This window comes from Eurosta solidaginis, chromosome 2, assembly GCF_040869045.1.
Source record: "Eurosta solidaginis isolate ZX-2024a chromosome 2, ASM4086904v1, whole genome shotgun sequence".
Lineage (NCBI taxonomy): Eukaryota > Metazoa > Arthropoda > Insecta > Diptera > Tephritidae > Eurosta > Eurosta solidaginis.
The window spans coordinates 46341576-46357106 of record NC_090320.1 but is presented as its reverse complement, the minus strand read 5'-3'; the positions used below and the strand labels follow the sequence as shown (position 1 = coordinate 46357106).

The following is a 15531-nucleotide window of genomic DNA, read 5'->3' as shown; positions in this document are numbered from 1 at the left end:
AGGAGTTAAGCCTCTAACACCGTGACAGAAGAATTCTATATATTAGATCAGGGATGCACCTTAACGTTAAGCTAATCGTTTATCAAAAAAGTTCCACCGTTTCCGTTGAAACACTTCGAAATATTATCGATAAAGAAATTATCAAGATAAATTGTATCTCGTTTTTAACCGAAACGGGAAGCTTTCGTTAACGTTAAACACGTTAACAAAAACGTGATACTTTATGTTTGAATTGTGCTGGCAATGCTATAGCCATAGTGAAGCCGTAAGGTGGTAACAGCGAGCGGACATACACACAAACTCCATGTAATTTGTTCGTGTAAATCGTTGGTTGTAATGTCTAAAATACTCTGAGAAATGTTCGTACTGTCAAAATTCATGAGAAAAGTTGCAATCAGCTTGGCTAATGCTTTCACCTTTAATGACTCCGCCATCAATCAACTTTGCCAGCATAGTTTGAAATTAATAATAAACATAAACGATTTGATTTCGTTTTGATATGGCAGAAAACGAAACAAAATCATTTCGTTAATTTGACGTTCTTAACGTTAATAAACGAAACGAAATGACTTTGTTTCGTTTATTAACGTTAATTATCGTAACGAAATGATATCGGTTCGTTGGTTAAGCATGCCTGTATTAGATTGATACAATGATTGAAGGTATACTAATCCAATGCAACTCTGCTCTTCCTACTATTCTTCATTCCACTCCATTCGAGTGCCTTTCACTCTATTCGCAACATAACCGCAATTTAAGCTGCCAAACTAATATAGTAAACAATGCCAGAAAGTCATCATAACAAATATTGGATAAAGACGGCAAGAGAAAGGTTAAAAGATGCAGTCAAAAGAAAATTAAAAATAAATTTATAATAAACAAAGCACCGAACGCATGAACGTAGTTTGGGAGTGCAAAATAGCACCAAATATCAACGTCGTCTTCAATTGTCTGCATTTTACTCTTTTAATTAAAATACAGAAAAAACTTGAGGCAACAATAAAAACAGGCATTCCCATCTTTACATTGATACCAAATTAAATTTACGGCAGATAAAGAAATTTGTAACTTGTACAATTGACGCATAAAGAGTAAATAAATATAAACACCAAAATAAAATGGATCGCAATAACGGGTAAGTTGTTAATTTGCAATTATTTCTCATTGCAAAGCAAAATGTTGACCCTTGTAAACTTTTTAAATACTAAATTGGCAAGAAAGTACAGTGAAAGAAAAATTGGCAAAATGGTGCCAAGGCCTCGAGCTACCAACTCCCTTATTTTTTTAATTTGACTTTATAAACTGCAACGTATACTAATTTATTTAAACATTGTTGGCTCGACGCGGTTGCAACATTACAAATACGCTAACATGCTATCTTTTTTGAGCAGCCTCCTCATTCCTGTAACATGTAAGTGTGAACGGAGACCCATAGAAAACTGTCAGTGTGGTAAACTTCTGTACTAAGAGGAGTCTTATCGTGGGATTTCCTTCTACTTTGCCATGTTCACGTGGCACTATGCCTTATGGAAAATTTAACTATACCCAACCATTTCACGTTTCCTACGTATCTACGATTGTGTCGTTTAAGCATTGGTAATGCTTATTTTCTAAGACCGATCATTGGATAAAATTGAAGATCACTATTTGTGTAGGATCTAGTAGAACTAAGCGAAAGACTTAATAAACAACTTAAACGACTGCTGGACGCATTTTCATATTGCTATTAAAGCAGGGGATTATAGGTTTTCATATATCCACAATCGATTCTCTACATAATGACGACCATGTCCTTGTGTGGCCAACTAAGTCTTTTTTAGAGATGAAGTTTATTATATAGTGCTATTAAATATTTATTTATAATCAAATATGTTCGCTATTTACTTTCAGTTCTAATCGCTACACACCAATACGTCGTGCTGGTCAACAGCACCAAACAAATTCATTATTAACGCTATCGTCTACAAATAATAATAATCATCACTTAGATAATCATCGTAACAATTCGTCACAATATTCAGCATCCAATCATAATGCATATTCACCACAGTCCTCAATGTCCCGCGAACCGTTAACGCAACATGATGAATTGATTCGATATATCAGGGAAGCATGGACAAAAGTAAGTAAATGTCACACACTTAGCTCAAAACAATGCTCAACTCCAAAATCTGACGGCATCTCCCATTACGCTAATGCAATTTGCATTCTCTAGAAAGCATTTCCTCACTCATAACTTCGGAATTTCAAGATTTTTGAGTTAGCTGCCGTTTGATCTAGGTGTGCGATATTATTTTCTATTTGTTTGGAAGATACATATGCAGTTTTTTTTTGGGTATGGTGGAATCGCAATCACTGAATTGCTTAGAAAGATATAGAAAAACAAGTAAGGAAGGCTAAGTTCGGGTGTAACCAAACATTACCTACTCAGCTGTGCTTTGGAGACAAAATAAGGGAAAATCACCATGTAGGAAAATGAACCTAGAGTAACCCTGGAATGTGTTTGTATGACATGGGTATCAAATGGAAGGTATTAATGAGGGTTTTAAAAGGGAGTGGCCCTTAGTTGTATATGTGAAGGCGTTTTCGAGATATCGACCAAAATGTGGCCCAGGGTGACCCAGGATCACCATATTTCATCCCTTTTTTCGTATTTGGTATAGAATTATGGCATTTTTTTCATTTTTGGATATCGAAAAAGTGGGCGCGGCCATAGTCGTATTCCGCCCATTTTTAATACCAAGATAAAGTGAGCCGGGATAAGTACGTGAACTAAGTTTAAAAAAGATATATCGATTTTTGCTCAAGTTATCATGTTAACGGCCAAAAGGAAGGGCAGAAAGTCGACTGTGTATAAAAACTAGGCGTGGCTTCAACCGATTTCGCCCATTTTCACAGAAAACAGTTACCGGCATAGAAGCTATGTATGCCCTTACCAAATTTCACAAGGATTGGTAAATTTTTGTTCGACTTATGGCATTAAAAGTATTCTAGACAAATTAAATGATAAAGGGCGGAGCCACGCCCATTTTGAATTTTTTTTTTATTTTTGGATTTTGTTGCACCATATCATTACTGGAGTTGAATGCTGACATAATTTACTTATATACTGTAAAGATATTAAATTTTTTGTTAAAATTTGACTTAAAAAATTTTTTTTTTCAAGTGGGCGTGTTTGTCATCCGATTTTGCTAATTTTTATTTAGCACAAATATAGTAATAGGAGTAACTTTCCTAGTAACTTTCATAATGATATCTTCAACGACCGCCAAATTAAGGCTTGCAAAACTTTACCTTCTTTTAAAAGTGGGCGGTGCCACGCCCATTGTCCAAAATTTTACAAATTTTACTATTCTGCGTCAACCTACCTACCAAGTTTCATCGCTTTATCCATCTTTGGTAATGAATTATCGCACTTTTTCGGTTTTTCGAAATTTTCGATATCGAAAAAGTGGGCGTGGCTATAGTCCGATATCGTTCATTTTAAATAGCGATCTGAGAATAGTGCCCAGGAACTTACATACCAAATTTCATTAAGATACCTCAAAATTTACTCTAAATGAATTTCTTTTTTCGCCCAGATCATTTTGATATATAGAAGTCTATATCTATCTCGATTAGTTTATGCCGTTACGGATTACCATTATGCGAACAAAGTTAATATACTCTGTGAGCTCTACTCAGCTGAGTATAATAAAGAGGTAGAAAGGGCCAAGTAGTGCTTAAATTAGAGGGCTAAATGCAACATAGTAAACTGTATTAACATAAATAAACTACACACTCACCTCATAATAATCTGTAAATATATTTTTGAATGCTGGCTTGCTGGATTTAGTTAACATATTAAATGTGTTTGACTTTGTTCGCTCTTTACCAATATTGCCATCGGGTTTTGTAGCTTCGCTAAAAACTTCAATTGGGGGTGCTGCGATCGCTGCAAAACTGTTACTTCTTGATCCTGACCGTTCTCTAAAGGCGTCGAGTGTTAAATCAGCTGGCTCGAACTCATGATAAGAGTATTCATGAAAGCCATACGAAACGAATGCGTTGCACAATTCGTCATTTTGTTCTAATTCCACATTCGAATTACTTTCTAAATTGGTATCAGCAATAGAATGGCCATCAACAGAGTTCGCCAATTCAGCAAAAGAAGTGGCACTGCCACCTCCAGTGAAAACAGTAGGTGATGCCGAACACGCGCTTGGTAGTGAATTGGGTGCGAATGACCAACAATATGATGTATGTGCTGTTGGAGGACTCTCCGGTCGTATTTGATTGTTGGGGTGTGTACGGGAATTACGTTTTTTACGATTACGCGTCATTTCTATGTTAAATGTTTTCGAAATAAATTTATACGAATTAATAAGGCATTTATTTAAATAGAAGTTTTTAGTTGTTGGTAATCAAGTATTTTTTTTTTTTTTGTGTGAGTTTTCACAATTAAAATTTTGCTATTTATATTATAGAATTGCGGTGATTTAGCTTTTAAAGCAAATTTTATGGCAAATTTTACATTTTGTTGGATTACCACTAGCAGAAATAGCTTGTTTAGTTGGTTTATATTCCAGAAAATCTCTAAAAGCGGGCGCACAAAAGAAATAGTTAAAGAAAAACAAAGGAAATTTGTTCACTCAAATTGATTGTAATAACTTGAAATTTTCGACTTTTACATTTCGCTTGTCATCGATTTGTTGCTCCCACCTTTTTTTCTATTTAACAGGAAAACCTTGGTTTTTATTTATTTATGTAGCTTTGGTTGAGAAAACTGTGGCGCTGGAGGGCGTTTAAAAGTTAGATAGCTAGTTTTTTAGGATAGCACTGTGACCATTGGTCTATTGTGGCCTCATCACCCTCACATCACCTCATTTAAGCCGACTTCACATACAATAGTTGTTGCTGTTGTAGCGATAAGGTTGCTCCCCGAAGGCTTTGGGGAGTGTTATCGATGTGATGGTCCTTTGCTGGATACAGATCTGGTACGCTCCGGTAACACAGCACCATTAAAGTGCTAGCCCGACCATCTCGGGAACGATTTATGTGGCCACATTAAACCTTCAGGCCATCCCTCCCTCCCCACCACCAAGTTCCATGAGGAGCTTGGGGTCGCTTCCCAAGGCAGTCGGTTCTATGTACCGGAGCGACTCGGGATTTTTCCCGACCAAGGACTGTCATTTCAGTGTGACCCCATTTAATTTGTTTCGTCCCTCCCACAAATTGTCATCCTCCCAGCAGCTCCTTGCAGCAGGACTGCTACATATTCTCTTGCTCCGGGAAGGTATCGAACCCAATCCGGGTCCGTCTCCTGACCCCGGTCATGAGAAATGGTTTTGCTGCATCTGCCAGAAAAGAATCTTTTTAGGACGGTCATACTCTGTTCAGTGTGTCTCGTGCAAGGGATGGTTGCATCGGACAGGTTGTTCTGGGCTTGATCCCAAAACCCGACGTCCACGTAACTTTTATAAATCTTTTGTGGCTCCTTGCTGCTCACGCCCAAGGGCGTCCCGTAGTCTACGCCTAAGCGTATCCCCACTACCTTCCAGCAGCTTCGCTGCTCAGCAAGCCACAACAAGTACCCGCTGCTGCTCGCGCCCCACGGCGCCAACAACTCAAACAGCTGATACCACTCATAACTACTACCTTCGTAGTAGAGCTGGTAGCAATGCTGAGCATCAGCCCCTGCCCCCGTCTTCTTCTCCCCCCTCTTTTCTGACAGCAATCGTGCAGGTCAGGGAAACAGACTCTTAGTCCCTGCCTCCGTTTGCACCGTCTGCCAGCACAGAATATATAGGTTTGCGACATCCGCTCAATGCAGCTCCTGCCTTGGGTGGTGCCACTTTCCTAGATGTTCTGGTCTCCGCGACGGCACCCCCTCGACGGGTTTCATCGCGCCATGTTGCCAGGTCGCAAACCCAAATCATCCGGGTACCCCAATGCTTGCCCAAGGGCGCCCAGTCCCAAGGCCACAACAGCAATTGCGTCCTGGCCTTCCACAACCTAGGCGTAGTCACCCCTCACTTACCCCTAGAGTGGCGGCGTCACCCCTCATGCACTTCAGAATTCTGCAGTTCAACTGTAATGGACTAACTGGGAAGATTACGGAGATAGTCGATTTCATGAAGCGGCACAACATCCGCATTGCTGCGATTCAAGAGACTAAACTCACAGCAAGATCTGCATTGCAGACCTGCTCTGGTTATAATGTCCACAGGAAAGACCGCGAGAGCGGAAATGGAGGCGGCCTCGCGTTTATCATACACCACTCTGTGCAATATCATATATTTGATCCTGGCATCGACCGCAGTGACAATGTCTTAGAACGTCAAGGCCTATCTGTCCGGTCAGGCGATGCAAATCTAGAAATCATCAACATCTACATCCCTCCTGTCACCTGTTGCCCCAGTGGATACCGCCCTAATATCGAGGCCTTACTCACTGGCAACAATCGCATTATCTTAGGCGATTTCAATGCCCATCACGACCTATGGCATTCAAGCTTGCGGGTGGACAGTAGGGGTGAGATGTTGGCGGATCAAATAGACGAAACGACGTTCTGCACAATAAACGGAGACGCCCCCACACGTATGGTAGGAAGCTGTCATAGCTCGCCAGATATCTCAATCGTAAGCGCAGAACTCGTAAACTGCGTCAACTGGCAGCCGATGGTAACATTGGCATCCGACCACCTACCCATACTTATTTCGTTCGAGCGTACCGCCGACTTCATCGTCACCGAAAAACGCACTTTCATAAACTTCAAAAAGGAAAGTGGGAAGAATATAAATCTGCAACAGACAGCAGCTTTGCTGCCCTCCCTATCCCGACTGATGCTCGCCAAGGGGAGCGTGCCTTCCGTAAGGTCATTGAATCCGCCTCGGCACATTTCATTCCCGCCGGGAGAATTCCCGAAATCCGGCCCCACTTCCCGGCGGAGGCCGCGAGCTTAGCGAGGGAACGCGACCTTATAAGACAGCTTGATCCAGGCGACCCCCAAATAAGGGATATAAACCAACGCATCAGATTGCTTGTGGACGAACACAAGCGGGCGAAATGGGAAGAGCATCTAAGAGGTTGTAACCTCTCTACCGGTGTAGGTAAACTTTGGTCCACCGTAAAGTCCCTATCGAATCCGACTAAGCACAAAGACAAAGTTTCCATCGCCTTTGGCGATAAGGTGCTGTCGGATGCGAAAAAATGCGCGAGCGCTTTCTGCCGACAATATATAATGCATCCTACGGTCGACAAAGATAGACGGAGAGCCAATAGACACGCACATAAACACAAACTCAGCGCGTCACCAATTACCATCACCGCTAGAGAGGTTGAGGACGCCATTGGTCGCGCTAAACCATCCAAAGCAGTGGGCCCAGACGGCATAGCCATGCCGATGCTTAAAAACCTAGGGAAAGAGGGTTTCAAATATTTAGCGCATGTCTTCAACCTGTCTCTTTCCACCTTTGTCATACCTGAGAAATGGAAAATGGCCAAGGTGGTCCCGCTACTAAAGCCTGGGAAACCAGCTAACGTAGGTGAGTCATATCGTCCGATATCTCTCCTATCGCCAGTGGCAAAGACGCTTGAAGCCATTTTGCTCCCTTATTTCCAAGCACATTTGCAGCTAGCCCCTCATCAGCATGGCTTCAGAAAACTCCATAGCACTACCTCCGCGCTAAATGTCATTAGCACCCAGATAAATTGCGGTTTGAATCAATATCCCCACCATAGAACAGTACTCGTAGCGTTAGACCTATCAAAAGCTTTTGATACGGTCAACCATGGCTCTTTACTGCAAGACCTGGAAGGGTCCACCCTTCCCCCATGTCTTAAAAGGTGGACCGCAAATTATCTGGGTGGTCGGCAGGCATCGGTGCAATTCAGAAACGAAACATCAAAACAAAGGAGAATTAAACAAGGGGTGCCACAGGGTGGTGTCCTATCCCCGCTTTTGTTTAATTTCTACATATCTAAGCTGCCTTCACCACCGGAAGGAGTCACAATCGTTTCCTACGCCGATGACTGCACAATAATGGCCACAGGCCCAGGCCCAAAGATCGATGAGCTATGCAATAAAATAAACGGCTATCTCCCTGATCTCTCCAGTTTTTTCGCCTCGCGAAACCTGGCATTGTCACCGACTAAATCTTCCGCGACCTTGTTTACAACATGGACGCCCCAAATGTCGACCATATTGAACATCCACGTCGATGGCACTACGCTACCGACTGTCCTACACCCCAAAATCTTGGGTGTGACGTTTGATCAGGATCTACATTTTGGTGCGCACGCAACCGCAATTGTTCCAAGAATTCAGAGCCGTAATAAAATCCTCAAATCCCTTGCTGGCAGTACCTGGGGAAAAGATAAAGAAACGCTCTTGACCACATACAAAGCAATTAGCCAGCCGATTACGTGCTACGCGTCACCCATATGGTCGCCAAGCCTAAAAACCACCCATTGGAAGAAACTACAGGCCTGCCAAAATACTGCTCTCAGAATCGCCACGGGCTGTCTTCTTATGTCCCCAGAACACCATCTGCATAATGAGGCGAGAATACTCCCCATCAGGGAGAGAAATGAGATGCTGACCAAACAGTTTCTGTTGAATACCCAGAAACCTGGGCATCCCAACAGACATCTGATTGACGAACCAGCACCGCCTAGGGGCCTAAGGAGTCATCTCCGTAAGCATTTTGAGGAAATACGGCACCTGAGAACCCAGCCGTATGAAGCGGAAAAACACAAGCAGGTCCTTGGTGAACTCCATAGACAGGCGTCGGACCTTTATGTCGGGAATTGCCCGGTGAATCCAGTACTTGAAGAAAAATATCCAGAACTCGCAGAGGAGGAACGCATACTCCCCAGGGAAACGCGTGTCACTCTTGCTCAACTTCGTTCTGGATACTGTAACAGGTTAAACTCTTACCTATCCAGAATCAACCCCGACATACAAAATGTATGCCCTGCTTGCAACGTGTCCCCACATGACACCAACCATCTCTTTAATTGTAATGTGGAACCAACGCCTCTAACACCCCTTTCCTTATGGTCCACCCCTGTTGAAACGGCAAGTTTCCTTGGACTCCCGTTAGAGGATATTGATGACAATTTGTGATCGGTCGCGGCTATTAGGTGGGGCGAGCATTGCTACAACAACAACAACAACAGGAGCTTGGGGTCGCTAGAGCCTCGTCTGTTAGTGAAACAGGATTCGCCGCGGATAGGTGAGGTTGATAATTGGGTTTGGAGAAGCTATATAATGCGCTGGCAACCTGAAAAGGTTGCGCTACACAACCCCTTGAATCTGGTATTTTAGTCGCCTCTTACGACAGGCATACCTACCGCGGGTATATTCTGACTCCCCTAACCCCCTGGGGGCAAAGACACCAGATCATATCCCTCACCATATGATCCTGCGTAGGCGTTCGATGCTTTCTAGTCTGGTTGCATTTCACGTTATCTTGTCTCTTAATTCTAATTCATGTTTTTTCTGAAATACTACCTGCTTGAGGACATCCTCTCTAGACAGTTGAGATATCTCTTGTCTAAAAGTTAGCCTGAATTGAGCGTACTCTAGAACTTGGCACGCTTATGCTTAATTGGTTTGGGGTTAGTGGGTCTGGTTACATAAATTGCTAGTAAGGAAGATTCCGGATTTCACCTATCCTACACCTATGGGACGGGCTGAAACATGTTATCTACAATCGCAACCCAAGACACTGTTGCAGTCGCTTCCCAAGGCAGTCGGTTCTATGTACCGGAGCGACTCGGGATTTTTCCCGACCAAGGACTGTCATTTCAGTGTGACCCCATTTACTTTGTTGCGTCCCTCCCACAAATTGTCATCCTCCCAGCAGCTCCTTGCAGCAGGACTGCTCCATATTATCTTACTCCGGGAAGGCGTCGAATCCAATCCGGGTCCGTCTCCTGACCCCGGTCCTGAGAAATGGTTTTGCTGCATCTATCGGAAAAGAATCTTTTTAGGACGGTCATACTCTGTTCATTGTGTCTCGTGCAAGGGATGGTTGCATCGGACAGGTTGTTCTGGGCTTGATCCCAAAACCCGACGTCCACGTAACTTTTATAAATCTTTTGTGGCTCCTTGCTGTTCACGCCCAAGGGCGTCCCGTAGTCTACGCCTAAGCGCCCCCCCCCCCCCCCCTACCTCCCAGCAGCCCCGCTGCTCAGCAAGCCACAACAAGTACCCGCTGTTGCTCGCGCCCCACGGCGCCAACAACTCAAACAGCTGCTACCACTCATAACTACAATCTTCGTAGTAGAGTCGGTAGCAATGCTGAGCATCAGCCCCTGCCCCCCGTCTTCTCCCCCCTCTTCTCCGGCAGCAATCGTGCAGGTCAGGGAAACAGACTCTTAGTCCCTACCTCCGTTTGCACCGTTTTCCAGCACAGAATATATAGGTTTGCGACATCTGCCCAATGTAGCTCCTGCCTTGAGTGGTGCCACTTTCCTAGATGTTCTGGTCTCTGCGACGGCAACCCCCGACGGGTTTTATCGCGCCATGTTGCCAGGTCGCAAACCCAAATCATCCGGGTACCCCAATGTTTGCCCAAGGACGCCCAGTCCCAGGGCCACAACAGCAATTCCGTCCTGGCCTTCCACAACCCAGGCGTAGTCACCCGTCACTTACCCCCAGAGTGGCGGCGTCTCCCCTTATACACTTCAGAATTCTGCAGTTAAACTGTAATGGACTAACTGGGAAGATTACGGAAATAGTCGATTTCATGAAGCGGCACAACATCCGCATTACTGCGATTCAAGAGACTAAACTCACAGCAAGATCTGCATTGCAGACCTGCTCTGGGTATAATGTCATCATACACCACTCTGTGCAATATTATATTGTCACGGATATTAGCATCACTAAGCTATACCATCACTAAGGCGATGCTAAGGTAATGGTAAGCGGTATTTACGTCAATAATCAAATCATGTATACACACATATAAGCAGCCGAGAGATGTCACACACACAGATGCATTTACTTATACGCCTATGTGTGTTCGAGAGACTGTAAACTACAAACTCACATACATCTGAGAGACGATGAAAAGTAGAAAATTGTAAACAAGTAGAAACTATATGAGAACTATAAACACTCGAAATAGTTGGTAAGTTCTGGAAATAGAAGAGCCTAGATGTATGCAGCGTAAACTATAAAAGTGGCGCAAGCGGGTAAAAAGTAATTCAGTTTGATTTGAGTTTTCGATTGAGACGCTATCTAGCGAGCAATAGCAATATTATTTTGAATAGTAGAGTTTCATTTGAGCTATCAATCAGTTCGGTTATTAAGCAAAAGCAAGCTATTCGTTTGCACAGTTTGAGTGTTATTGTGAAGTACTTTAATAAAGGTCATTTTGCATTATTACAAATTGGAGTTATTTATTCAACAGTTTAGTGATTCGAACTTAGCAGAGGATTGCAAATAAGAGGATTTGCAAGTAAATTCGTTACAATATATTTGATCCTGGCATCGACCGCAGGGACAATGTCTTAGAACGGCAAGGCCTATCTGTCCGGTCAGGCGATGCAAACCTAGAAATCATCAACATCTACATCCCTCCTGCCACCTGTTGCCCCAGTGGATACCGCCCTAATATCAGAGCCTTACTCACTGGCAACAATCGCATTATCTTAGGCGATTTCAATGCCCATCACGATCTATGGCAATCAAACTTGCGGGCGGACAGTAGGGGTGAGATGTTGGCGGATCAAATAGAAGAAACGACGTTCTGCACAATAAACGGAGATGCCCCCACACGTATGGTAGGAAGCTGTCACAGTCCGCCAGATATCTCAATCGTGAGCGCAGAACTCGTAAACTGGCAGCCGATTGTAACATTGGCATCCGACCACCTGCCCATACTTATTTCGCTCGAGCGTACCGCCGACTTCATCGTTACCGAAAACGGACTTTCATAAACTTCAAAAAAGGAAAGTGGGAAGAATATAAATCTTTTACAGACAACCACTTTGCTGCCCTCCCTATCCCGACTGATGCCCGCCAAGAGAGCGTGCCTTCCGTAAGGTCATTGAAACCGTTTCGGCACGTTTCATTCCCGCCGGGACAATTCCCGAAATCCGGCCCCACTTCCCGGCGGAGGCCGCAAACTTAGCGAGAGAAAGTGACCTTATAAGACAGCTTGATCCAGGCGACCCCCAAATAAGGGATATAAACCAACGCATCAGATTGCTTGTGGACGAATACAAGCGGGCGAAATGGGAGGAGCACCTAAGAGGTTGTAACCTCTCTACCGGTGTGGGTAAACTTTGGTCCACCGTAAAGTCCCTATCGAATCCGACTAAGCACAAAGACAAAGTTTTCATCGCCTTTGGCGACAAAGTGCTGTCGGATGCGAAAAAATGCGCGAGCGCTTTCTGCCGACAATATATAATGCATCTTACGCTCGACAAAGATAGACGGAGAGCCAATAGACACGCACATAAACACAAATTCAGCGCGTCACCAACCACCATCACCGCTATAGAGGTTGAGGACGCCATTGGTCGCGCTAAACCATCCAAAGTAGTGGGCCAAGACGGCATAGCCATGCCGATGCTTAAAAGCCTAGGGAAAGAGGGTTTCAAATATTTAGCGTATGTCTTCAACCTGTCTCTTTTCACCTTTGTCATACCCGAGAAATGGAAAATGGCCAAGGTGGTCCCGCTACTAAAGCCTGGGAAACCAGCTCATAGGTGAGTCGTATCGCCCGATATCTCTCCTATCGCCATTAGCAAAGACGCTTGAAGCCATTTTGCTCCCTTATTTCCAAGCAAATTTGCAGCTAGCCTATCATCAGCATGGCTTCAGAAAACTCCATAGCACTACCACCGCGCTAAATGCCATTAGCACCCAGATAAATTGCGGTTTAAATCAATACCCACACCATAGAACAGTACTCGTAGCGCTAGACCTATCAAAAGCTTTTGATATGGTCAACCATGGCTCGTTACTACAAGACCTGGGAGGGTATACCCTTCCCCCATGTCTTAAAAGGTGGACCGCAAATTATCTGGGTGGTCGGCAGGCATCGGTGCAATTTAGAAACGAAACATCAAAACCAAGGAGAATTAAACAAGGGGTGCCACAGGGTGGTGTCCTATCCCCACTTTTGTTTAATTTCTACATATCTAAGCTACCTTCACTACCGGAAGGAGTAACAATCGTTTCCTACGCCGATGACTGCACAATAATGGTCACAGGCCCAGGCCCAAAAATCGATGCGCTATGCAATAAAATAAACGGCTACCTCCCTGATCTCTCCAGTTTTTTCGCCTCGCGAAACCTGGCATTATCACCGACTAAATCTTCCGCGACCTTATTTACAACATGGACGTCCCAAATGTCGACCATTCTGAACATCCACGTCGATGGCACTACGCTACCGACTGTCTTACACCCCAAAATCTTGGGTGTGACGTTTGATCAGGATCTACATTTTGGTGAGCACGCAGCCGCAATTGTTCCGAGAATACAGAGCCGTAACAAAATCCTCAAATCCCTCGCTGGCAGTACCTGGGGAAAAGATAAAGAAACGCTCATGACTACGTACAAAGCATTTAGCAAGCCGATTACGTGCTACGCGTCACCCATATGGTCGCCAAGCCTAAAAATTACCCACTGGAAGAAACTACAGGCCTACCAAAATACTGCTCTCAGAATAGCCACGGGCTGTCTTCTTATGTCCCCAGAACACCATCTGCATAATGAGGCGAGAATACTCCCCATCAGGGAGAGAAATGAGATGCTGACCAAACAGTTCCTGTTGAATACCCAGAAACCTGAGCATCCCAAGAGACATCTGATTGATGAACCAGCACCGCCTAGGGGCTTAAGGAGTCATCTACGTAAGCATTTTGAGGAAATACGGTACCTGAGAACCCAGCCGTATGAAGCGAAAAAACACAAGCAGGTCCTTGGTGAACTCCATAAACAGGCGTCGGACCTTTATGCCGGGAATTGCCCGGTGAATCCAGTACTTAAAGAAAAGTATCCAAAACTCGCGGAAGAGGAACGCATACTCCCCAGGGAAACGCGTGTCACTCTTGCTCAACTTCGTTCTGGATATAACAGGTTAAACTCTTACCTATCCAGAATCAACCCCGACATACAAAATGTATGCCCCGCTTGCAATGTGTCCCCACATGACACCAACCATCTCTTTAATTGTAATGTGGAACCAACGCCTCTAACACCCCTTTCCTTATGGACTCCCGTTAGAGGATATTGATGACAATTTGTGATCGGTCGCGGCTGTTAGGTGGGGCGAAGCATTGCTACAACAACAACACTGTTGCAGTCTTGTGTTCGCAGTAGTTTAGTAAAGTTAGTAAAGTACCCAAAGAGATTTCGTTCAACCAATGCTTTCGAACAATCGTCTATACTTTTTGGAACTATTTTCTGAACCACATCGCAGTTCTTTCGATTTTTACTTTATCTTAACGACATATTTTCTGCAAAACTTTTGAGACATTCTCGCACCATTTTACGATATTTTCGTGTTTCCGTACAAAACCAAATATCTATGAATAAACCTCATCTAATTACTGCTTTTCCTTACAGGTAAATGATCAAAATACGCCAGTAAACTACTGCAACGAATCCGATCATCAATTGAAAAATTTTAAGCCTTTCAATTTGGAAGAGTATTGGGATCAACGGCATTATCAAAATAGTATTCGCATATCTCATGGACAACAATAAAAGATTAAACAAAATTGCTGCACAACATCAACCAAAAACAACAAAATAAACAGACGCAAAACAAATTTTACTTGTTTTGTATGCTCTGGCAATAAATGATGATTAAGATGCATTTGAGAACGATAAATAATTACCATACATGTAATTAGCACATACTAGAAAAAAAAAACGGTATGTATGAATGTATTTCCATTATTGGGAAAAATAAAAGTAAAGTTTACTTAAAACAGAACGCGGGATATTTAAAATATGATTCCAAAGTAAAAAAATTTAAAAATACGAAAACCATAATTGTATTCTCAAAGCTAATTCACGTTTTGTCGAAATTAGTTAAGAAAACTTTAATATTTAATTACTATATTACATTATAAAAATGGACAACAAAAAATTAAGTTATTTAAAAAAAAAATGTAGTAACTATGTATAAGATAGTACCGTATGAAGCGTTCAAGCTATTAAAATGCTATTAATATATATTGTATTACACAATGAAATTAAAAATTTAATTTAAAAAGCATGTAAGAGGGAATGCGGATTATACATATTTCATAATTACATTACATGGTATCTAATAAAAAAATATAAACACAAACACAAAGAATTTTTCATTTCAACAATCGGTTGATATGATAGTAAACGTTCAAAAATTGTATTTTAACATGCATTGCATTCGAGGATCCAGTGTGACGAAACCAATCACCTCAGCTGTTAATTAACCTAAGCTCTCCGGATTAGATATCTATCTTCTAATATTTTTAATATTGTTAATGATTGCCCCAATACTTTTGGAGTGGATGTTCCACAAAGCAATCTGC

The 15531-nt window shown here is 42.9% G+C and overlaps 1 protein-coding gene across 1 annotated transcript; it reads left to right on the top strand.

The window, feature by feature from the left end:
- The first annotated feature begins 805 nt into the window (after positions 1–805).
- Positions 806–15317, top strand: LOC137239656 (general transcriptional corepressor trfA). The gene is made up of 3 exons (XM_067765203.1): positions 806–1135; positions 1891–2122; positions 14576–15317. The coding sequence occupies exons 1-3, from the start codon at positions 1119–1121 to the stop codon at positions 14714–14716; spliced, it is 390 nt and encodes a 129-aa protein (XP_067621304.1). The 5' UTR covers positions 806–1118; the 3' UTR covers positions 14717–15317.
- The last annotated feature ends 214 nt before the right edge of the window (positions 15318–15531 follow it).